The following is a 25359-nucleotide window of genomic DNA, read 5'->3' on the forward strand; positions in this document are numbered from 1 at the left end:
TGTACTCTGCAGGGCCGGCTGTACATAAGGTATTCAAGACTCTCCGCCCCAAAGACAATTCGTACAATGCTGCCATTGCTGCGCTAACAGAATAGTTTGTGCCCATGGTAAACCTAGATTATGACTGCTTTGTTATTTGGTCAGCAAAGCAGAAGGAATGCGAGATGCTCGACGCATTTTATGGAAGGCTGAGACACCTAGCAATGTTGTGTGCCTTGGGGAAGGAAGAGGAGATCCAGCCCCGGATCATTCAGGGAGGCCATTCAGTAAAAATGCAGAGACAAATACTGAGGGAGCCATGGATAACATTGGCCAGAATCCTGGAACTTGGCCGATCCCACAAACTCCCTGATGTGAGTGCTTCCGCCATGGATGCCACAGTCCAGTCCATAAAGCTCGAAGACGTGTGCATAATAAGGCAGCAGACGACTAAACACACCCAGAGAAGTCCATGGCAGGAAAAGCAATATCGGGCTGATCGGACCCCAAGCTGCCCTCAGTGTGGTTACAACCTTCCACACATGACTGCCCTGTCAAAGGCCACACATACGGAAAGTGTGGGATATTGAACCACTTTGCAAGGCTATGTAGAGGACCAGCGACGGCCACCCCGCAGAGGGGCCAGGCCAAACCAAGGCCGAGTGGGCAATGACCCAAGAAATCGATCGTCCAAGTCGAGCCGGATGAGGAAGGAGAGGAAAATCAGGAAGATGTCTTTTTCGTCTCCAGTGTTCTGGAAGTGGGGAAAAGGGGCAAATATCAACTGAAGTGCATTGTTTGAGTACACGACAGAGACATCCCTGTCCTCATTGACAATGGGGGCTATGTGAATGTGATGGTGTCCGCTCGCTATGCAAGGCTGAGTGGCCCTCCCATCCTGTCCTAGACAATGGTGACAATGTTCACTTTCGCTGGAAAGATGCCCCGACTCCTGGAGGGTGTATTTGTGACTGACTTAATCCATGACCCGAGAAAGATAAAGGTGCAGTTCTTTTTTTATTAATTTTATCGAGGTAACACCATTGGGGTGCGCTGCAGCGGAAGAGGTTAGTCACCTTCATCTTGGGTGTGTACGTTGAAGACGTGCACTCGCTAATCGAGCATTTTCAGGATGTTTGAAGGAATTGGACAAATGAAAGGCGACCGACCAAGTACACCTTCACATCGACAAAACAGTTCAGCCAACTGCGCTTAAGCGCATACCGTTTCACATCTGTGACGAGTTGGAGAAACTCGTACGGCTAGACATCATAGAGCCTGTGGAAGGGCCTACCCCTCGGTCTTGCCCATCATGGTGGCAAGAAAACCAAAACAGCCTGATGCAGTACGCATTCTGCGTGCACATACGCCTCCCGAACAGGGCCATACGGAGGGAGCACCACCTTATGCCAACTATCGATGACATTGTTGCTGACTTACATGGTGCTGTTTTTTTTTTTTAAACTCTGCCTATGGGCCTGGTGCCATCAACTGGTCCTGCACCCAAAGGCCTGTACCGCTATAAGGCGTTTGAACTTTGGCATTTTCTCTGTCGCTGAACTTTTTCAAAACGCAGTAAGGGATGCCCTGGCAGGCCTCCAAGGCGCTATAAACATCAGCAACGGTATCCTGATCTTCTTACGCTCGGAGGGAGAACATCCAGAACGGCTTGAAAGTGCTGAGTGCAGAATGAAAGTACTGGGTCTGATGCTCCACGTGCTTTTTCGGATTCATTTTCCAGGCAGGCGGGATATCGGTGAATCCCACCAAAGTACATGACATTAAGATTGCTATAACCCTGGGGAATGTTTCTGAAGTTTGCTGCTTCCTGGGCATGATCAGATACTGCAGTAGATTCATGAAGGACTTCGCCACAATGTCTTAGCCTCTCCGGAACTTAACCAAGAAAGAGCCAGCATGGCAATGGATGCCGCTAGAGCAGGCCGCCATCGACAATTTGAAGCTCGCCTTGACGGCCGAGAAAATGACATTTTTCAATCCTGGGGTGCCGTTGGGGATCATTGTTGATGCAAGCCCATTCAGACTCTTGCTGTGCTCACCCAGCATGATAACCAAGGGGTGGTGCGGCCAATGGCCTATGCCAGCAGTGCTCTCTCAGCGACCGGTCAGCGGTATTCCCAAATTGAGATGGAGGTGCTGGCAGTGCTATGGAGCTGTTAGCATTTTTACTTTCACATATATGGAAAGGAAGTGGTGGTAGTAATGAAACACAAGCCTCTACTTTCGATCCTGGCAGGATCGTTGCCGAAACCACCGGCCTTGCAAGATGGATGCTGGCCCTGCAGGATACAACATCAATTTGGCCTACCGACCAAGGAGTGACAATGCCGCTGATTACCTCTCTCAATATCTTACCCCTGCTGTGGAGAAAGCGTCGGAAGAACAACATTGGGCGGAAGAATTCATCAGTGTGGTATACGAGGGAAATGTTCCTATTTTGATGTCCCTAGATGAGATAAAGAACACATCCACTGAGGACGAATGTTTCTAGATAATGCAAGATGCCATTACAAAAGGATAGTGGAAGTGGGCATTGGTTAAACTGGACAGACACACTGAGATGGCAAGAAAGGCGTTGGGGCAACTATGGCATGTGACAAGTGAATTGACTTTCAAGGGTGAACTCCTATTGCTGAGAGGCTCCCAGACAGTGATTCTGTCTAAACTCATCGCCCTAGCCCCCCAGGGGCACCAGGGGACAGCAAAGACTAAGGCCCATCTATGCATTAAGGTGGGGTTCCCTGGGTTAGAGGAGAGTGTAGATGTTTGTCCGTAGTTGCAAAGGGTGCCAAGCTGCTGGCTCTGTGCAGAAAGAGATGACCATTGATTCCATGCCCAGAGGGAGCACACGCTGTCAAGTCTAACACATCGATTTTGCTCAACCTGCCGGGAGGACTATTTCCTGATCATGGTGGACCAGTTGTCCCGGTACCCAGAAGTAGAGTTTGTGCCCTCCACTGTGCTCTGACGTCGCACCGGCAAATGAGAAAATCTTTGCCACTCATGATTTTCCAGAGGTGGTGTGCTTTGATAATGGAGCTCCATTTCAGAGCAAAGGTTTTGCAGAGCTCGTGTGCACCTGTGGCATCCGGCACAGGAGGATCACGCCGGTGTGGCTGCTTGCTAATGGCGACGCGGAGAGACTCGCAAGAACTTTGAATAAAGTGTTCAGAAACTCCCATGGACAAGGCTCTTGTCTTAAAAGAGCATTTTATCAGTTTCTTATGGAATACCGCATCACACCACATTGTTCGATGGGAGAGCCCTTGTGGGTTCATCCCAGACGGAGAAGACCGGAATCCTGGGGAAGTCGATGACGCTGATGACGCCAGGATAGAGATTGAGAGAAGAAGAACCAATGAGTACAAAAACGTGAGGAGAGGACTGCATGATTATCAGCTGGCACTTGGGGGATACTGTCCTGGTAAAGATTAGGGACCCAACGGGGAAGTTGACCCTGAATTATGAACCGGACCGGCTACAGGTTGTTGACCTAAAGGGATCAATGGTGACGGAATCAAATGGGCACAACACGGTTATGAGAAATTCATGTTTCATCAAAAAGTATAGCGCCCTGCGAATGAACGAGATGAGAAATCTGTGGGAAAAATGTCATCTGGTGAGTGGAGAGACCACACAAAAGACAACCAGAACGAGGACTCTGGCTCGTGAACAGATGAGTCAGCCCTCCTGGTCCAGACGGTGGTGAGGATGAAACGGCAACTGAGAGGAGATACTCCATCTGAGAGTCTAGAGGGCACCCAGCATATTTGAAGGACTATGTTTTGGGATGACTAAGTGTGTATGGAAGGGCTAGAATGAACTCCCAAAAGTGATGTTGCATCTTAGTTATGTAAGTTCATTAATCTGCTTTATGAAAAGGGAGTGCAGTGTTTTCTTTTCTGTCTCTGCACCCTGCCCTGTATCGGTATGCATGGAATGCTCTGTGTGGGGATGTTATGTTCTGAATGGTTCTGTGAATGTCAGTTGAGAAAATGGGTTGGCTGAAAGAGGATGCCGGTCAGAGGCATAGACAGTGTAGGGCCTGAGTGGGCAAGGCCCACCCAAAATCTGTAAATGCACACTCAGCATAGCTGTGTGGGCATTTACAGATGTTCATGTCACTGTGGTGGGCCCATCTACCTTAGCTTCAGGCCCCACTTGTTAGACAATCTTGGCTACGCCGCTGATGCCGGTGGATGCCTAACCAATTTACCTGATGTGGCCAAAATGTATTCCTGTACTGGCGGAACTTGGTAAAGATGTTTCATGTTCCTACTACAGGGTCTGTGTAATGTTTGGCCAGGAACCAGACTTAACTTGTGGTGCTGTGCATTTAAGAAACACTGTCATGGCGGTGTGGCAATAAAAGGGCATCGCACCAGCACGTGCAAACAGTGCGGTGGTGTAGCCAGAGACAGTGAACACCAGTCTCTGTGTCTTATTGCCACCAGGCCCTGAGGGAACGGATTCCATGGCTGGTGTCACCAGCCCCAAAGGGAGTGCTTTGATAGTTGCAAAACGGTGGTGAAACAGGTCCAAAGGGCTAGAACCCTAATTTATGGAATAGCCGTGTACTCCTCCCAGCATTTGTCAGAGGTTGGAGGGAATCAAACGTATAAGTGCGACCTGTCATTTTTTGTTATTAGCCCACAGGCCACGGCCGACGACCTATGGTGGCAGAGTGAGGCTGGGAATCGAAATTGGTTTGCAGTGTGTTGTTGAGCGAGTGTTCGAATCGTGCTGCGCACGGGCCCTCACAAAGGTCCGGCAGCTCGATGGCTTCAGCATATGGGCGCTGATGTGGGTCGTCCCGTGCGTTCTGTTCTCAGTTTGCTCTGTGTGGAGAACACTGTTGGTGTGGCGGGGGATGTCCTGCATGCGAGGGCCCTGCGTACCGGAAAACGCTGGCCACCGCAGTATTGGCAGTCTCCCCCGCCCCGCTCTTCCCTCCAGATTCGTCTCTGCCCCCACGCTTTCCTGGCGGGTCGGAAGTGGTTGATTTCATCCCCCTTTCCGCGCGGAAAAGCTTTCAAGTAGTTGTGAAAAGTAACATAGAAAAACAGAGTGTCCGATTGCATTCGTAGTAGGATTTCGGCTGTAAGACGTTGTTTTATAAATGCAAACAGTTTGGAATTTGTCATAATCTGGTCCGTGAAACATAAACAGATGGAAGTGATTTAGACCTGACAAAACGGTGGAGTGCGCGCATGCCTCTGCCGCCATCTGCTGGCTACATCCTGAATACTGCAGCACCCAGTCTTTGTATCCAGAGGATTCGGTGCAGTCGCGGCGCCTTTAACAGCTGTGATGGATGGGCTCCGACTCTACGCCACAGTGTTTAGGACTGATGTTAATCACTATGGGATTGGCTGGAGTGACCCCCAACTCGTCACCTTCCGTTCCGAGTGGCTCGCCTTTCGCCATTTGTAGATAATGTCTTGACTGAAAGAGTTCTCCTCGAGTATTCCCTGTTGTGCACACTGGCAAGGCATTAAGGTCTCGGGTTAAGAGTGAAGATTCGTTGTTTCTCATGTTAATCAAGATTAAACAAACCCTGACCAATCAGGATTTCGTTATGCGCGCATTAATCTTTCTAGACTCTAGGGCCACTTTCCCCTGACGCCTTTATCCATTGTTCTGGAAAAGGTCACCTACGCAGCTTATTCGAGCACCATGCCTTTATAATGTCAATCAATGGTTTGCTTGCTTAATGAAACTATACAGATAGGAACATTGAAATAAGAGAAACTACCAATACAAAATATAATACATAGAAAGTCTTACTACAATAAAATGTGATGCAAAAAAAGCAAAAATGCGTATTTTTCTCTGACTTCACTACATTAATTTTGCATGAAATTGATGAGACCATTCTGCTAAATAGTGGATTAGCCCCGGGTCACACTCCGAATTGATGACCCTGTGCTCCGTATTTCTGAAGAAGACACGGAGACAGGTCTTCTCGCAACGGAGTACGGCCGCAACTAGACCAGAGCTCCTTTTATTAAACGGCGCGTGCGCTGCCTTGTTGTGGCCCGCGCATGCGCCCATCACATCGTAACATCCCTCCTTTTTCCTAAGAAACAAAACAGCACAACATGAAAGAAACTGAGAAATGTCAATGGGACACACACAATGAGTTCATAACACACAACTAAACATGGCACGGATTGGGCCGTTTCCGTCTCTCTCTGGGCCCTCTAGGCACTGGGGTCCAGAACATAATCCTTGAGACAGGCCCGGCATCGCTGACCTTCCCGGCGTGGGTATCGCCCCTCCTCTCGGGTCGCTTCCTGGGGAGGCTCCCCCGACACGGGATCTCCTGGGTCATCTTCCGACTCGGGTGACGCACTGGATAGCTGAGCGGGCACCCCACCACCTCGAATCCTGGCAGGGCTGTCTGATAATCTTCTCAAAGAAACTAGAGTTCCTGGTAACTGTCCCTCTCTTGTCCGACTCTGTCACCATGGAGCCTTTTACGCGAGTTACACCCATAGGCTCGGGCTCGTAGTTAAGGGACAGTTTCCCTTTGGGATGCCGGTTGCGTATGAGGACGGTGTCCCCTACTTCGATGTTCTCTGGCCTGAGGTTCCTCCGGATGTTCTCACGCTAGTTGTGCTCCCTTCTTGCTTCCAGGGTCTCCTGGTTATCGATGACCCCAGGAGCCTGACTTCCCAGCTCTGGCACCAGGCACTGTGGGCACCTGCTGAACAAGGCTTAGGCTGGAGCCACCCCTGTAGATTGGTGGGGGGTGGCTCTTTACACCCAGAGGAACCAGTATAGATTTTTCCTCAGTCCTCTTGGTTTTGGGTGATCCGAAACACCTTGTTGAGGTATCGCATAACACGCTCCACTTCCCTGTTGGCCCACGGACACCCCGGGGTGTCCTTCCGGTGGGTGACACCACACTCCTCCATAAACGCTGTAAACTGGCGGCCATGGAATGGGGATGATAGTCCGAACACAGCTCTTTCGGGAACCCGTTTGTGGCGAAAACCTTGTCCAGCGCCTGAATGGTGTGATCGCTGGATGTGGATTCGACAAGTTCTACCTCCGGGTAGCGGGACCACTGATCCATTACCACCAAGTGCATTCCTCTCCCGGTGTACCCAAAGTCTGCATGCACCGTCCCCTAGGGCTGGTCACTCCTGTCCATTGACTCAGTGCATGGCTCCCTGGATACCAGAGCGGCAGCTTGACACCAGACACACTGTTGTACGTATTCATCCACTCTTTTCTTCAGGTCGGGGAACCAGACCTTGGTTCTCAGGCATGCTTTGGTCTTGGCTCTGCCTTGGTGGCCGCTGTGGGCTAGTTCAATTATGTGGCCCACCATCCCTCGGAGAATCACAATCTGCCTGCCCCTCAACAGCAGCCCTTCTTTGGACGCCGGCAGTTCATGCTGCACTCGCCACAATGCCTGTAGGTCACACTGCGCCCTCCGAACCTTTCCTGGACAGGTCTGCCCGGAACCTCTTCCAGTGCCCACTGCTCACAGCTGAGTGAACCAGCTGGAAACACTCATCCGCACCAGAGGCTCTCGCCATCTCCTCGAGTGTCAGCGCAATGGGCATGGCCGCCTCGACCACATGCCTCACCACCTCGGCACAGTTCACTCCGAGCTGTTCAGTCTGTGCCCCACTGCCCCTGGGATGGCGGGACAAATAATCAGCCGGGTTGTTTGTGCCAAGCTTATACTGCAGCTTAACCCCATACTCCATAAGGGCCAGCATCCACCTCTCATTCCGCTGTGGTTGTTTGGAGGATGCCCCTGACATAATTGGAATTAGGGACTTGTGGTCGGTGACCACCAAGATGGGTTTCCCCAGAATGTAGAGCCAAAAGTGTTTACAGTCCCACAGAATGGCCAGCGCTTCCCTCTCGATCGGAGAGTAACATTGCTCAGTATCTGTGAGTGCCTTACTGGTGTAGGCTATGGGTCGCATCTGTCCTTGGAAGTCCGGTTGTAGAAGCACTGCTCCCAGTCCCACCGGGCTGGCAGCCACTACCAGCTCAGACTCTTTCTTGGGGTCAAAGAATGCCATTGTTTCCTCACCAATGAGTGCCGCCTTGATGATGTCGAACGCAGCCTGCTCTTCCACTGCCCACGCCTAGGCAATGTCTTTTTTGGTGAGGGCCCGGAGTGGTTCCGAGAGGGAGGCAAGGTTCTCGATGAACCTCCCGCAGTAGTTCACCATCCCCAGAAAACTGCGCACCTCAGATGGATTGTCTGGGGCTCTGGCCTCTTGAATGTCTCTGACCTTTTGTGGGTCTGGTGAAATCCCCTCTGCATGAAACACAAACCCAAAGAAATCAATGCTCTTCTTCAAGAACTCGCACTTTTCACAATGCAAGTTTAAACCCAGGTTGCAAATCCTCTCCAGCGCCTTCTTCAGCCTTGCTAGATGTTTCTTTTCTGTGGAGGCATACACCAAGATGTCATCACTCAGGTTGATCACTCCTGCCAGACCAGTCAAAGCACCCCTGATCACATTTTGAAATGCCTCTGCCGCAGAAGAGATCCCAAAACTGAGCCTCTTGTATCGATACAAGCCATTGTGAGTGGTAAAGGTGGTGATATACCTAGAGTCTGGATGCAGTTAGAGCTGGTGATACCCTGAGCGCAGGTCAAGCTTAGAAAATACCTGGGCACCTTGCAGCTCCCCCACCACATCATCCAGCGTTGGTGTCGGGTGTCGCTCCCTTTTGATGGCCAAGTTGGGCAACCTCATGTCCACGCAGATGCGCACGGCCCCAGACTGTTTGGGCTTAGTCGCCGCTACTATGGGAGACACCCACGGGGTAGGGCCATCCACCCTCTCGATGATTTCCAGATCAATGAGGCTCTGAAGTTCCTGTTCCACCTGTTCCCTTAGATGAAAGGGAATGTGTCAGTGTTTGAGCGCTGTAGGCCTCACAGATTCATCGATATGCATACGTATCTGTTCTCCCTTCAGATTGCCCACGCCCTCAAACAGTCCCGCAAACCTCATAGTATGGCCCTGGATGTCCGACTGGTATGTGAAGTGCACTGTCTATATCCAGGGCGTCTGACGCCGCGCAGCTGAGCAGAGAGTGTGGGCTTACATCCGTGTCAAAGAACTTAGCCCTGATGGATCGATTGGCATGCCTGACGGACGTGGTGAACACCCCTCGAAGTGGAAGTGGATGATCCCCTCAAAATGAGTATATCTTGGCCTTGGACTCGGCCAACGTTGGAGATCCTGGCAGTGCCTCGTAATGTTGCAACGCCATCACACACACTGAGGCACCTGTGTCTATGAAGACAGGGGTAAGGGTCTCGCATATGTCAACCTCACACATGGACTGTCGGCACTTATTCACAATGGCATCGATGTTCGAGATGAAGAAAACATCTTCCTCATCCTCCTCCTCCGCAATGTCCAGCTCCTTGAGATCTTGCTCGACCACAGCCACACTCTTCTGCTTGCACGAGCCACAGCTGTTCGCTCTGCTTTGGCCACTCGAGACCGCCACTGGGTTAGCTGCCCGGCACATCCTGGCAAAGTGGCCCGCGGTGCTGCATCGTCCACACACCCTTGTCTTGGCAGGGCACTCCCCAGAATGTGGAAGATCATACCCACACTCTTGACATTGCTGGGGCAAATCACCCTTCTGTGCAAGCTCAGATTTCTTTGGAGCCCACCTTAGCCGCTGCACTGCCGAGTTCGCATTGCGCCCGATGGCATATGTCTCCTCACTTCTTCCGGGCTTAACCGCGGCATCCATTTTCAAGGCAGGACTGTCCGCCAACTCATATGCTCTCCCCGAGTCCAAGTGAGACCTGGCTCTCAGAGCACTTGACGACGCAGTTTGCCTGAAGTGAACCCTTGGATAAGCTGATTTCTCACCATCCCCTCTTCATTTTCCCACTGACATGTCCTAGCCAGGTGCCGCAATCGCCCACAGAAACTGTCCAGAGACTCCTCATGCTGCTTCTCCCCGCACATCACAAAGCGGTAAAAGTCCTGGTTAGCCAGGGGAAGAAAATACTCTGTGAGGGCATCTTTGGCAGCCTGGTACATGGCAGACGGGGGTTCAGAGATTCATATATCTGATGCATCTCGGAAACCGCAGCATACAGAAGGATGTCTACCTTTGCGTCAGCCTCGGTTTCCCCACTAGCCCTGAAAAATATCTCCAACTTCTTGACTCTCAAGAGCCACTTAGGTCCGAGCTTCGATGGAGGGCCAGACATGTCAAACTCTGGCATGGGCACCAGCGTACCTTGTTGTTGAGGAGCAGGTCTGACGGGTTAAGAGCAGGGGCTGCCGCAGCACCTTGACCACCATCGTTGTCATTCATGGCCACAGGCACCTCTCACTAGTCCAGAGGCCGCAAGTCAGTGCCAGCACCGTAGTTGTCCGCACAGGTCCAGCTGCCAAGCGTTTATAGCCTTCAACAGGATACCCAAAGGCAAAGGCGCTGGAAAAATTGACCCCAACGAGAGTCAGCGCACCACCACCAGGTCCCACGCAGACTTCCAGCAGGTCCTGGCATAAATGGGAGCACTGTGCATGCCCAGACGAAGACACCGACACTGTAGCTTCCCATAAATCAGTCCAGGACCAAAACCCCCACACTGTCCTTCCCACAGCAGGATGTCCTTGTAGGCCGCCGAAAGCGACCAAAATGGTGAAAGACCCAGTGCAACATACACAGCTAGCAGGATCTCCGGGCTGTAAGGGCTCCAAAAAGTCACTAACATCCAAAATGTCTACCCCACAGACAGATGTTGTTGAAGAAGGCTGCGGGCGTAGAACAAATCTTCAAAATTGTCCATTAAAGTTCAGAACATGAAGGTAAACACAGCCATTGTATTTAATAGCTCTGAAGTTCCCAAAAATTTCTACTACGGCGCACAAGCCCCCTGGGAGGGGCTGCAACCGTATGATTCCACAAAATGGCGGCCGCACGTGCACTGCAAGGGTAACACGGCTAGTGAGCACCTAGATAGCGTTCCGGAATCAAATGTTCGATCCGGTGATCTCTCCCCACTCAGGCGTGACCTCGTCGCCAATGTTAAATAGTGGATTAGCCCAGGCTCACACTCCGTATTGAGGCCCCCGTACCTCTGAAGAAGACGCGGAGACAGGTCTGCTCGCAACGGAGTCCCGGCCGCAACTGCAGGCACAGGCTCCCTTTATTCAACGGCACGTGCGCGGACTCGTTCCGGCCCACGCATACGACCATCACATCGTAACACATTCTACCAACAGGATACACTTTCCGTTTGAGGTTCCTTTGAGAAAACATCACATTAAACTTCTTTGAAAACTTGAATCAGTATGCTGCATATGAGCATAAATAACATTCTCAAGTATGTTCAAGAAAGGTGGTGTTAGGGTTCCTTTGAAGGCTGATAGATCTGGGAGAATAGTCCCTGCAATGAGGTGCTGCATTTTTGTTGTAGTATAGTTAAACAAAAGTAAAAACGTTTCACATAAACATTGCATTTACTCTAAGTTCATACATACACATATTAAAAGAAAGTAACATGTTATTTTATGTGCAAAAAGAAGAAAAATAACTGGTCAAACATCAGATCAGTATGTTATTAAAACTTGCAATTTTCTTCAAAATGAATTGCAAAAAATGACATGGATATAATCAAGATTTGCTGTGATCCCCACAGTAATCGCATCCAATGGAGTTCTATCAGTACAGCATTGCCCAACAGGCGATTTCTATCCACAGCCAGGGCTAAATAGACTGTCGCCTGATGTTTTAAACTTTCCTCATCACTGTTCCCACAGAATCTATAACTAGTCTCCCTGTGTATGATCCCATTTGCTTATCCGTTCCAACGCTGGAAGTTGGTTAAGGTGGAAACGCAGGTATGTGTATCCTAGTGTTGGGCATGGGAAGATTGTTCTAGCCTTCTGATAGGCATTGATAAAACCATTGATAAAACCACATGCAACAAATTGCAAGTAGTCCAAAATGGTGCAGTAAGAGTGGTAAAACAGGCTTGACCGGAGAGATCATGTCAATGATGCAAGGCAGAGCCTGCATTGGCTACCCATTCAATCATGAATCCTCTTTCGTATCCTCACCATTACGCAGAAATGTCTTCATGGAAAAATGCCCCTTTACCTGCGAGAACTTCTAATCAATAAAACTTGTGTTAGACTACTTAGATCCAGTCAGCAGAACCATCTTGCTATTCCAAGATGTTGGACGGCAAAGGCCGTGAATGCTGCCTTCTATGCTATTGCCCCAAAGGCTTGGAATGACCTTCCTCTAGAAATACACTGCACTGAGTCCCTCAACATTTTCAAAAGGAAACTCAAGACTTACTTGTTTGCATAGTCATTTGCATCAATGATCTTTCTTTCCTCGCATGTTACTGACGCCTATTGGTTACTTGTTGTCTTTGTTGCGCCCTTAAGCCCAAGGGTCGATGGCCATGCAATATAAATTTAATAAAGTAAAGTAAAGGAGATATATTTGGAGATTTCTTCCCTTTTGATGGCGAATTTGGCATATTCACCATAAAGTGTGTACGAGCCCAATTTGTCCGTAGTTTCCGCCCAATCATACCTAAAGAGCTTTCTTTTAGTGAGGGACGTATTAGTTGCGAGTTTTTCCTTGGATGAACCAATAAGTTGTACAATATTCAACATCTGCTGTTTAAAGCTAGTGATAGTAAAGCCTGATTCCCATGTTTGTTTTGGCCCCCAGCACTGATACAAGGAATCTAGGGCCGGTTTCAGCCGTGTTCCTTCACAGGACTCTCACTGCTAGGGAAATCGGGCCAAACTCGTGTCTTATGATGGTGTTTGGAAGTGTTTGCCAACCCAATGGTTCTTTTCCAGAACAAGTCCCGCATGGAGTTGAGAAAGTGACCCAGATCAATCAGGGAAATGTCCAAGCCATATAGCAGTTTTGGTTCCACCATGAGCAAGTAAAATGGAAGGAGAGGTCTCGGGGAGAAGCGACACAACTATGAGTATATATGCTTCATTTTAATTAGCAGCAGAGTAAATATGTTTTTGGGGAGAGTTTCCAGCTTTCCTTAGAGCTTTTATTGGATACCTTGTATCCCAAGTACCTCAAAGTTTGAACTCTCATCAAGGGATTCTCCGCAACTCTGCAATTAAAGGTTTTAAGGCACTTCTTTGTAGTAAAGATGATTACTTTGGACTTGTGGCCATTAATTTTGAGGTGATTCTCCACCGTGTAATTGAAGTAGAGGCTTAGCTTTCTTTGCAGACCTATGGCCGTAAGATCGAATAATAGTATGTCGTCTGCAAAGGCTATCTAATCGAGAGTTACCAAGCCCAATTTTACAGTGTTGGTTGTGCCTTCCTTCCAGATTTTATTCCTATCCATTAAACAGAGTTAGCGCAACCACACACCCCTGTCGCAGACTTACGAAGGTCGGAATCGAGTCGGTCAGGGCACCCTCCCCATTCAGCCTTACTCTGTCATATTTATATGGAGAAATGGAGAAATGCCAGGAGTTGTGCAAGATGCACAAGAATGTTCCATGCAAGGAGTTTAGCCCAGAGCCTTACTCTACTTCGCGCCTTGAAACACTTGTGTATAGGTGCGTTACAAATGCCATATCATAACATATCAAAGGCATTCGACATGTCTATAGAGGCCATGTAGACTGTTCCTACCCCACATCTTTTTACGGATGCCAATAGCAATGTCCTGAGCGAAAACCTACTTGGAAAGGAGACAACCAGTGCAGTGCAGGCGTTTTTGCTCTTAGTTCCTTCAGCAACAAAGTCGCAAAGATTTTACTCGATGAATCCAAGAGGGAAATTGGCCTGTAATTTTTTGGGTCAGCCTTGTCCCCTGGTTTGTGAATGGGGATAATGAGTGACTGTCTACATGTCTTTGGGGCCCTACCCCTGAGTGACATTGTTGAATAGTTCCTTCAACAGTCTACACCAGGCACTCGTATTGCTTTTGATCAGTATTGGGGGAATGTTGTCAGGACCCGGCACCCTCGATGCCTTGGCTTTCCCAATGGCCCAAGTGATGTCCTCTTCATCCCAGATGTAACTAGTAAGGTCACTGCTTGGTTTGGTGTAAAGATGTGATTTCATCTTTAGGCAGGAAGTATTTTTCCTGCAGGTAGCTGACCCATACCTGCAAGGATATCGGACATATCCTACCCTGCAACAATCTCTTGGTTTTGCCTCCCAAAAGTGACCTAAATTTAGTGGAATCTCCATCAATGATAGTTCTAATAATCTCTTGATTCGTTCTGTTCTGGGATTCCCTTCTAATATTCTTCAAGGTGCCTTTATAGATAGTCAATATCCTATTTCTTGCCTTGTTGTATCCAGCCGCCCCCTTATAATTAAGCAAGACAGCCTTCATTGCCTTCCTCTTGACCATCTTTGCCTCTTTCACCCTAAGATTGGTTGTCGGTTGATGGGCTTTCCCCCCCATGTAGTTTGCCTCTATTAGTAAGATTTTATATGCATAACTGCAGGGTCAAGTTGTAATTTTCTACTTTTAGGGAGGCACCCAGAAAGCCCATATGCAACATTGTTTCTTCGCACTTCCTCATAAAGCTCCTGCATGCTTTTGCATTCCACTTCACCGTTAATCTGCCCCTGTTTTGTGTGATGAAAACAGCACAGTAATCTGCTGGTTGCATAGTCAACCGAAGGCCTGTGTTAAGAATTAACAGTGTATGATCACTGCCAAAGGAATCGCCTTTAACCAGAGGTTCACACAGGCTGACCAAACACGAGGAGACATAGAAGTGGTCAATCCAAGATTTATTTAAGCCCCTGTACCACTGCAGTGCAAACCTGCATGTCCCAACTGGTGAGGTACTGATCTCAACAGAGACCACAGAGCTCACTACTTGAGGCATCCATGTCACAATAAGATCACGCATGCAGAATTTAGATCTCCTTCCAATACAACAAGTTGGTTGTGGGGGTTTCCCCAACCATGACAAAAACAGCGTGTCCAATTGAGTGGATAGATCCGCTAATGTTGTTGCATGGTTCCAATATACATTTACAAAAAGTACATTTTCTTTTCGACATGGTAAGTATACATTGATGGCCATCAAGTCTGGAGACTTTACCTCACCTCGGAATGGGTACAGTTGTAGTACAGGTCTACTGCAATCGCGAGCCCCTCTTTCGGCTGACCTTTATTGCCTCTTGGTGCTTTCCTACAATAGCTATGGTACCCCTCCAATAAAAAAGCCTCTAAGGACATAGTTTCTTGTAACAAGAGCACACCTACTGTCTTTAAGCTCTCGACATTTGATCTAATAAGCCTCTGAAACCCACACACATTGCAAGAGGCCAACCTCAACCAGTTTCCCATAAAGACTGGTTTGATGGAATTTGGACTTCTTAAACATCTCTATTGCCGCCTCCAGCCATGACGATCCTCTATACCACCTCTAGTGTTCCCTTGATCTGCTTTATTGCCTGAGATCTTCTTGCCCTTAGGTGTGACGCTAGGTGGTGGAAGCAGAAATGACTCAGCCGATTCTTGATTTTGTAGCTCTACCAAGTCATACCCAAGAGATTTCAGGGATTCCCGATTGTTCCACACAGTTTGCGCTATTAAGTTAGTTGCAAAGTAACACACTGCGCTCTCAGTGCCATTTTTTGGGAAGGCTACCCTTTGGATATCATCTGAACGCAATGCAGCGATTGCTTGGAACCCGTTTATTATTTGGCCCCTGTTCATGTGGCGGTGGCCACATGTTTCCGGATTTATGGACCAGCCCATTATTGTCCCTAAGAAAATGTCACAAGTCATTTGTGGTATGGTTCCTTTTAGAATTTCATTTTGGGCGTTTCTTGCCAATAGATTTCGGGACTGATCATTCCCATCCATTGTGCTCAACTGTAATGGTTGAGTGCTGCTCTGCTCTTCCACATTCACTATTATAGTCTCTGTTGTACTTGTAGAATAGGACACAGTCTCAGTGGTGTTGTTATTGGTGGTTTCAAGAAAGATAGTGATTTTCGATTGCTTCTTGTTTTTGGTGGATTTCTTAGTTCCCCCATGCTTTTCTTCCATATGTGGTGGTGTTTGTTCAGATTGAACCTCAGTTTGGTCCTCTCCCCATGCTGACAAAGCGCTAAAGAAGTTTGAGTGGTTACCTCTGTTTTTGGTTGGAACTGGAAGTTTTATGGTTTTTATTGTCAAGCGCTGTTGTCTCCCCTTTCTTTTTTGTCTGTTGACCCTAATCCAGCTCTCTTGGGGATTGTGAGTATTTGCTTCCTGTATGTCGCTGTTTGTTTGCTCCGTCCCTTCCTCTATACCACTACGAGAGACCATAGTAGTTTCAGTCTCCTGGACACATAAATTCACCATTGGTGAAGGACTGTCTGGTGCTTCACTGAATCTGATAGATTGTGAATGGTCCTCAATAAATCTGGAACCCACGACCAATACTGAGCCATCTTGTGGTGATGGCTTATCTGTATTTGAATCGTTAACTCCTTCATTCCTCTTCATCGAGCACCACATACTTACGCAAGTTGTGAAATCTTGTCGTAATAGTTTGCAACTCTGTGACACCCTGTTCCAGTGCATTCAGCTTTAGGGCGTTGTCTTCGATCACAGCTTTAATGCTATCCAGTGTGTTTAACTTATCAGTATTTTCTTGTACTGTTTCTTTAATGTTGTTTAGTGAGTTTAGCTTCTGGGTGTTTAGATGGATCACCTCCTTGATGACATCAAGTGTGTTTCATTTCTGGGCATTATCTTGGACCACCTCTTTAATGTTGTCGTAGAGTCTAGTAGGAATTCTAAGACGAGGTGAATAGCCGAGATTGAAGCCGGTCCCATCAATTCCATCTGCAGCATTATGCTAGAGTCCCTCCTTAGAGAGATGTTTTTCGGCGTGAAATAATTATCTCTTGGTAGCTGTTTCAGAATTGGGCGGGGACCTTACGGTATGAGTTTTGTCGAGGACTGAACTATGGAGATGGTTCAAACCATAAATCAGGGTGAGGCCTTCAGTTACTGCTTCTGTAATAGACCCCCCAATCTCTTTTCGGGCTGTACAATGACTGCGCCCGAAGTAACCATCCATGTCGTTAGTTATTCAAAGGGGTGATCCAACACGCTAACTTTGTTGCCGTTCAGAATAGCTTGGCACACCAATCCTTGCCTGTCCTTACCCACATTAGTAGCATCCTCAGGGGGGACATTTATGTTCTTGCAGTTAGCCTCTGTGACCTCCAGGGGTGTATTTACATGCTCACTCACCACCGCTGTAGCCAATCTGGCATAGGATGTTTAGCAAAAGTGGCATGCATTTTGTCCAAAGCACCATTTGTGTTGGTGCATGTATTTTCTTGAGCAGAATGGGAAAGACTTTCCAAAGTTAGCAGTTTGGTAAGGGTTTACCCACTACTTGTGAATAGAAGGTGAGCTTCTGTTTCTTAAAGCCACAATCATCTGACACACTTTCATTTGTTGGTTCCTTGCCATTAAAAGCCTCCAAAGTGGGATAGAGATCCTGGTTTATCGTTCATAATCATTTCGGTGCTTATCATGGTAGTATCACTCAGCCCTCCCTCTACTCATGAGCTTTCAGAGCCAGTCTTTTTTGGTGATTAGCTTTTTATCGCTTCGTAGTTTGGACATCGGGACAAAAAAAAAAAAGGTTTAAGGAAGGAGAGGAGGTGCAAAAGCGCTGTCTGTAATACTGAAAACAGAAGAAGATTGAAGGTTAGTAAGCCTGGGTTTTTTGCGATTGTCCTGGTTGTAATTCAATGGGCAGAGCCCCCATCCCAAAATGTAAAGTTACTAAGTGCGGTTCTCACCCACTGAAGTTGCCGCCCGCTGCTTGCTCCTCCTGCTCCACACTGCCAGAGACTGCAGCAAACTCAGCAGTGAACTCCGTTGCGCTCCGCGCCTCACAGGGGTTTTTGTCAAAGGCGCCTCCTTGCACAAGTAGACTCTGTAGACAGACACTGCTACCAGAGACTGCAGCAAACTCCTGTTAATGGGGTTCTGTTAACGCTGAATACAAAAATAGGGTTGTGGCCAGGAGGTGGAGAGGCGACATGGCGGAAGCTCTGCTTCCACCAAATTTCCTAAACCGATGCTTTACTGGACTCTACAGCTGGGAGTTTTAACCAATTTCAATGCCCTGATGTTATTTGAAATGTACTGTCTCCCACAAATTGACAAAAAAAGCCCCACTGCTACTTCTCAGTTTGTTGTGTAAAGTCTTTAGTTCTCTTTAGTAAATGTAGGCTACACCAATTCCTTACACAGTAACGGTCACTGGCAAAAGCAGTACAACATTTATTCACAGGCAACAGAAGTAAAACTTTCCTGACATACATGAATGGTGCAATATGTGTAACAGCATAGAAAGAGGCCACCACACAAAAGTGAGGCACACCAAAAGCTTCCATCATGCACGCACTGAACATGTACCACATAGGTACATTCATATATGGGGTATTGCAAGGATCTCCCCATTTCTCCTCCTCTTCAATCTATGTATTGAATTCCTCAGACAAATTCTTAAGCACCATAACATCAACTCTCACCAATACAAAGACACCCAATGTACCACCAAATCTCCTCCCCCCTCACAGCTCCACACTCTCTAACTGTCCATCCTCCAACACCACCTTGATGGCCAACCACTTCCTCAAGTTCATCCCTTCTAAATCAGAATACCTCCTCATCTGCCCCCACCGCAGGCACAAACCTGATCTAACCCCCTGGATCAATATATTCCCCAAAGACAACCAACACAGATCCTCCTCCACACCAATCAAGTCCTATGGCTTCACAGAGTCGCTGTCACGAAAACATGCAACCTACAGCTACACCTACTTTGCAAGATAAGAAACATCCCCTCCACCCCTCCCCCCGACAGCTTTCATAGCACTGTCCAAGCACTAGCTCTATCCAAGTTGAACTACTGAATTACTATCCACAGTGGACGTCCAACAATACCATTGCCCCCCTGCTAGCCACACAGAAAGTAACCCATTGATTTACACAACACCTACCCAAACACTTTGCCTCCACTTTTTTCCAGCACCACTTTGAACCAATAACCCAGAAAGTTGCCTTCAAAGGACTCTGAGTCATACACAAGGCCATCCATCTCAGCCCCAAGCCTACCATCGCAACAAACTGAAAGCTAGACTGCACACAAAAGCAAGCCTCACACAATCGGTACCAAGAGACTGGGGCACTCACCCACCCCACATCTGTGCTACACACTCCATCCCGATCTTCTGCTAAAGCCCCCAAAATGTGCCACTCTTTCCGCGCATGTAACCGACCATACCACCTACGCTGCTATCTTTTGCCTATCCTAATCTTCCCATCCAGACTTGAAAAACTTCTTTTGCACCTCTTCTTTTGAACTTTTTAAGGTGCTCTGAGACCCTCTGGGTAGGACCAGCACTGTCTAAATGTTTAAAATAAAAAACAAAATAGTCAGCAACATATCAAGCTACTATCAGACGGAACAGCTACAGCGTGGGAAGCAGCAACGCCAACTTCCCTTAAAGGCACCCAAAACGGTCAAAGCCTAGGTAGGCAACAGTGCTGCAAGTTTTCCAGAAGTATGAGCGTTCTTCACAAATCCAGCATGTTCAGATAATATACTGGCATGAACAGCACAGGCTTCCTTCACAAAATTAATAGGTACAGGACATGCATAGGTTTAGCCAGAGCAAGCTTTCCTCAAATAGGGGAAACCTGGACCAGCCAGTGGAATCTTCCGTCAAAAAATCTATCGCATGCTGAATGGGTAGGGCCAGAGGAAGCTTTTCTCACAAACAGATGCAGTATGTGCATTGGTCACCGTAAGCTTCCCTAGCAACCAAGTGCCCAGAGAGCATGGACCGGTCTAGTACAAGATTCTTTCTCGAACAAATACAGCCTCAGTAGCACAAGATCAAGCTTCTCCCAAACAGTTCAGTATGGGCAAGGGGGAAGTTTGTTCACAAAAAAATGCCAAAGCAAGCTTCCCTCACAAGCAGGTACAACTGTAGAACGGACAGGGTCAGTGCACGTTTCCCCACAAGCTGGTGCAAGTACAGTATAGGCTAAAGTATTAAACATGGGTAAATGGACAGCATGGGTACGGCCAGGCCAAGCTTTCCTCACAAACGGGTACCACATGGGCAGGGCCAGTGCAAGTCCCATGCAAACAGGTACTGGTATAGCATGAGATGACCAGTGTCACTTTTCATTACAAACGTGCACAAGTACAGCATTGGCAGACAAACTGTTTGCAAGCCCCTGTGCAATTATCTCTCATAAATAGGTACATGTATGGCACAAACACTACCACTGTGAGCTTCCCTTATATGCTGCTAAAGGTATAGCATGCGAAAGGCCAGTGCAGGGTTTCCTCCTGAATTGGTACATGTACAGTCTGATGGGAGGCAGGATAAATTCTGCCCACAGACCTAGCTGGCACTCCATGGAGCGTGCCATTGCAAGTTGCATTTGCAAAGAACAGACAGCATGCGTGCTGGCTCTATGCAGCCTGCCAGAGCCCATGCATGCAGGAGATCTGCTTTCCCATAACCCTCTCCCCGAATCAGCTACTGTTTCTAGTTACCACGTCCTGGCTGGAGAATGGACTGGGTAGAGACTGTACACCATGCAAACTTGCCTGCTGTCTTGTCCAATTCTTGCTGCTGGTTTTACTTCCAGTATTGGAGTGGAAGGATCACATGAAGTTCAGTGCATAAGCACATCTGTGTTGTTGGCCTTCTCTCTCTCTTGGTCTCTCTCCCTCTCTCGCTCCCTTCTTGCCTCGCTACCTCTCTCTGTCCTGGCTAAATGGGGCTTTGGCCATTAACAAACATGAAAAAGCTCCATCCCTTTTCTAGAGCACTCTGATGCTGAGGGACTGTAGGTCCAAAAGGTACTAGCTATCAGCTAAGAAATCTAGTGGTATGACCACGGCTGACGGCAGGGGGGGCCTATGTAGGAAACCTATTGGAGCAATATGTAGAGTTGGCACAGCCGAATGGACTGGAAGAAAGCTATTGGGGCAACATGTAAAGGGGCCATGGCTAGTGAACGGGAAAGAAAGGTAGTGTCTTAAAAGATTCGACCCTGATCAGTGGGCCCAAAAGACATGTAGAGTGGGCATGGCCACCTCATGGGTCCAAAAGGCACATATTGGGGAACATGTACACCACTGACCATGGCCTAAGACCATGGCTAGTGAGTGGCCTGTAAAAAAATTGTATAGCAAAACTCTTGCAATTCACTGCAAAAACCTTAGCTAAGGTACAGTTAAGTCGTATAGATTAAATGCAACAAAAGCCTTTAAATTCAGAGGATGTGGGAACTAGTCATGACCAGGTTAACTCAGCGCGTTTCTTAGCAGCACAAATTCTCAGATCAGTAAGTCTCGCTTGAGTTTCTTCAGCAGTTTCATCCCTTCTAGTTCAGGAGCACTAATTCTTTTAACAGCAAGTCGTGTTTCAGTTCCTTCAGAAGTTTCGTTGCTTTGTTTTTTAGCAGCACAAATTTTCTGATTGGTAAGTCTTGCTTTTCTTGCTTTAGGTTCTTCAGCACATTCATCGTTCTGTCTCAAAGCTTGTTGAATTAGATCAGCTTCATTGTCTTGATCTTCCTTCTTCAGAATGTTGATCATGTTTCTGCTTTGATGAGCACTTTCTAAAAATGGCCTGTAGATGGCGGTGTAACACCACAAAATATAATGCCGAAAAACAAAGCTGAAAAACCAAAAAGGTTGATTATCTCAGGAACGGGATGACCTATTGAGCCAGAAATAGTTGCATTCATTCGGCAATGAAATAAAGAATATTCCATGCAAAATTCATGACACCAGTCCTCACCGTTCATGAGGAGTTACGTCCCAAAGAACACCGCATACAAACTCACAAACAAACACGACTTTGTTTCTATGATGAGCCAGATTAAAGGAACACATAATTGCAGAAAGAACAACAGAAGAGGACCAATGAACAGAAGCTTGAGAAAAATCCCATATTGAAAAGGAAACAAAGAAACCATCAGTCTGGTCAGAGAGATGAGAATGGCACCACTGAAGAACAGAACCGGGAACGGCAAAGAGGACAGTACAAAAAAATGAGTGTGATGAACAGTGATCAATGCAGCTGAAAGATTAAGTGAAATAATACATGATGAATGCTTAGTGGTGTGCTGAGGGTAGGGAGGTAGTGACGCAAAGCAACGTTTTTTAGATAGGCTGGGAAGGACGAAATGCATATTGATGCAAAGGTAGAAGAGAAGGATGATCAAGATGGGCAGAAACATGAACATGGGCTACATGTAGACATATATGGTGAGTCATCTGCTAAGTATTTTGTCTTGGAGATTCTCAATGACCTGTGTTTTAACCTTTAGCAAGATCTCACCTTTGATAACCACCATGATAAAGCACAGGTTGTAGGCGAGATCCCCAATGTCTAGGTGCGTAGGTGCAGGACAGCAGTGATGAACCCAAGAATGGCCTCATGGACCTCTGAAAGAAAGGGGAAATTTGCCAGCGTGATGAAGAGCCAGCCAAGAGGAAAGAGTGGAAATCCACAGTTGCCTTATTTGGCAACAGGTCCTTGCCTACCTCTCGTTCAAACTATACCATGGCATATCCTAGCACACAAGTCAGTCTTCAGCGGGATAGTTTTCTGGCAAACAGTACATGGACACATCTCTAACCGGCATTGTGAGAAAAAATAGAAGAGAAAGGAAAGTGAAATTTGACACAATAGTTTTGACCAGCAAACCTTTAGTATTTAGAAAACTCAAGCCCATTTTGGGAAGATTAAGCGTAGCTCCGGGTACAGAGATCCCATCACTTAAGCAGACAAAATGGATAACTACATCATACTTTCCTGGTTTTCGGGCATCACCAAAATGAGTCCTGCCTCAGCCATTGTTTAGGGGAATTGTTGGTGATTGTTTCTACTAGGATTTTGTTGGATCATTTCTGTTACACGGTCTAGTTCTTGCCATCTTTTTCCCATTATAGGTTAGGTCCCACTCCACCTGCCATTTGTATGCCAACAACACTAAGATCTGTGTCCAGGGCAGTTTGGGGTTGATCAGCGTGAGGCATCGTCAGTCAGTGGAGGGGTGGCTACAAATATAAACCAGCAAGACCAAATTGATTTTTTAAATCTTGTTCACACTAGCTTGAAATGCCTCCCAGTCATCTTTCTTCTGCGTAATGTTTTGTCTCGCAAGACAGTTTATTTTGTTAAAGTGTGCAGTATAATTGTTTATTCATTCAATGTAGTTTGGGCAGTTTCGGGAGGGTCTTTTAAAGTGTCAGGAGTCACACGTGTAAACAGGAGAATGAATGCAGATATCAAATTCCTTATTTTTCTTTTGATTCCAAGAGAAAGCAGTCAGTCAGAAATAGCCTTCTGTATTTTTTAATTTGATATTTCTTTTTTGTGCTAAGGGTAAAATACAAATACATTTTAAAGATAACAAAAAGAGTAAATTAGTTCTGTGGCAAATATTTTTCTTGTTGAAACGTGTTCCACCATTTAGCTCATGCGCAGAGATATTTTTGGGTTTGATTAATATTTAAGATAAAATGGTGGAGAAAGGATGTTTGACCAAGAGAATTGGCACCATAAAGGAGGGCATGACCCAAATGAATGAGCAGTATGAAAGCCAGATTGAAGTGATAAGACAATACATCGAATCCAAATGAGAAGGTTGATTGTAAGTGACCCAGTCAAAAAGTTTTTATTACTGAAGAATTGATGGAAATGGGAATGTGGCAGGGGAAGAAGAAATGAAAGTTTTTCTTTAGGATAAGTAGGCTGGTAGCACGTTTAAAGGAACAGGGAACAATGCCAGTAGGGAACAGCATTCAATAAGAACAAGCAGGTTGGAGGAAATGATAAGATATGATATGATTGTTTATTTATATAGCGCCTATACACAATGTGTTTCAAAGCGCTTCAAGGCAAGGGAGGGAACAAGGGAAAATACAGTGACATTCTTACAGGCCATGAACCTGAAGCACTAAAGCAAGAGGAGCCGTGGGGTTTGAGATAGGGTTAGCTTGCCAAAGGAAAATTAGTTCAGATTTCGAGATGAAAAAGAGAGCAGGGTCCTGGAAGGCTTGGTGGGAAAAGATTTGGGGGCTGTGGGTGAAGGACATTGACGTTTGCCAGTATTTGAAGTGAAAACAATAGCATATTTAATCTGTAAGTGAAGTGAAAAGAAATTATCAGGAGCTCAGCGGAAGATTAAAGTAAGTGTTAAGTATGGGGAGACAGAAGATAATCGTGATAGAATGAATGCTTGGGCTGAGAGAGTGCCCAGTCACGAGGAGAGCATACTAGGATCAACTGGGCCCCAACTGTTTTTCTATCTCATGTCTGCCAAGAGAAGGGCATTGCAAGCAATGATGGGACTGAAACACATAGGAGATAATATGGTGAGTATGCTTTAATGTGTTTAGGTTGTAATGATGCCCGTTTTGTAATGCCAGGATATCAGTAGTTGGAGGGTTGGTGAAGAGCTCAGGATATGTGTAGGTATGGACAACTAAGTATAGTCCCAAGAAAATCCCAAGAGATTTCTGTTTGTCTTGTCCCTTCAGACCCCGTCACAGAGGCACAAACGGCAGCCGCAGCATGAGCTCATTGCTGAGCTTCGCCGACGACAGGCCAAGGACCATCGACCAGTGTATGAAGGGAAAGATGGCACCATTGAGGACATTATCACAGGTGAGAAACTGGCTTCATGAGACAGCAAGCAGTGTTAGGAGCACAGTGCCTACGAGGGAGACCCATGCGTTGTATGCATTACATGTTTCCTAGCTTTGCTACACACCAAACATTCTCCCCTCATGATGTGGGTGATCAAGTGTTTAAGGCGGACCTTTCTTAGGTTAGCATTTCCTAAGGCATGTTTTGGTTTGGGTGGTTACGCTGCCCAAGGTATTAATGATGGTCTCTTACTGGGTCAGATATCTGTGCAGTGACGATTTTCTTTAAACAAAGCATTCTGATGTACCCAGTTTTGATCTGTCTGTCTTTCTCCCTTTTCCATGAATGGCTGCAGTGCTGAAGAGTGTTCCCTTCACAGCCCGAACTGCCAAGCGTGGCTCTAGGTTCTTCTGCGATGCACCCCCTTCCGAGGAGCCCTATTCTTAGCCCTTTTGCACTGTAAATGCACCAAGAGGTATATTTGTGTACTGTTTATACCTTGGCATGCATCATGCAGCATCACTTCAACCGATGGAGGTGATGAGGCTCTGTCCCTCCAACTGCATGTCCTAATACTTTCCCCCCTCATTCTCCAGGGAGGGCCTGCAATGCAGATCTAGAGATCAAGCAGAGTATCTCCCATTGCATGCAGATGTTACCCCCC

General features: G+C 47.1%; 1 protein-coding gene across 6 annotated transcripts in view; it reads left to right on the forward strand.

Moving 5' to 3' along the window:
• FMNL3 (formin like 3) overlaps positions 1–25359 on the forward strand; it is a 780663-nt gene that overhangs the window by 694732 nt on the left and 60572 nt on the right. For 4 of the 6 annotated variants that reach the window (XR_011305037.1, XM_069653874.1, XM_069653875.1 and 1 more), the window contains 2 exons: positions 24587–24713; positions 25051–25170. Coding sequence is in view for 5 of the 6 variants with exons in the window: in XM_069653874.1 (XP_069509975.1) it covers positions 24587–24713; positions 25051–25142 (219 nt within the window). In the remaining variant the exon portion in view is untranslated. The remainder of the gene's footprint in view (positions 1–24586; positions 24714–25050; positions 25171–25359) is intronic. The other 2 variants (XM_069653877.1, XM_069653876.1) reach the window with 1 other exon arrangement.

The sequence above is a fragment of the Ambystoma mexicanum genome, chromosome 3q, assembly GCF_040938575.1.
Source record: "Ambystoma mexicanum isolate Mex_15411 chromosome 3q, UKY_AmexF1_1, whole genome shotgun sequence".
Classification (NCBI taxonomy): Eukaryota; Metazoa; Chordata; class Amphibia; order Caudata; family Ambystomatidae; genus Ambystoma; species Ambystoma mexicanum.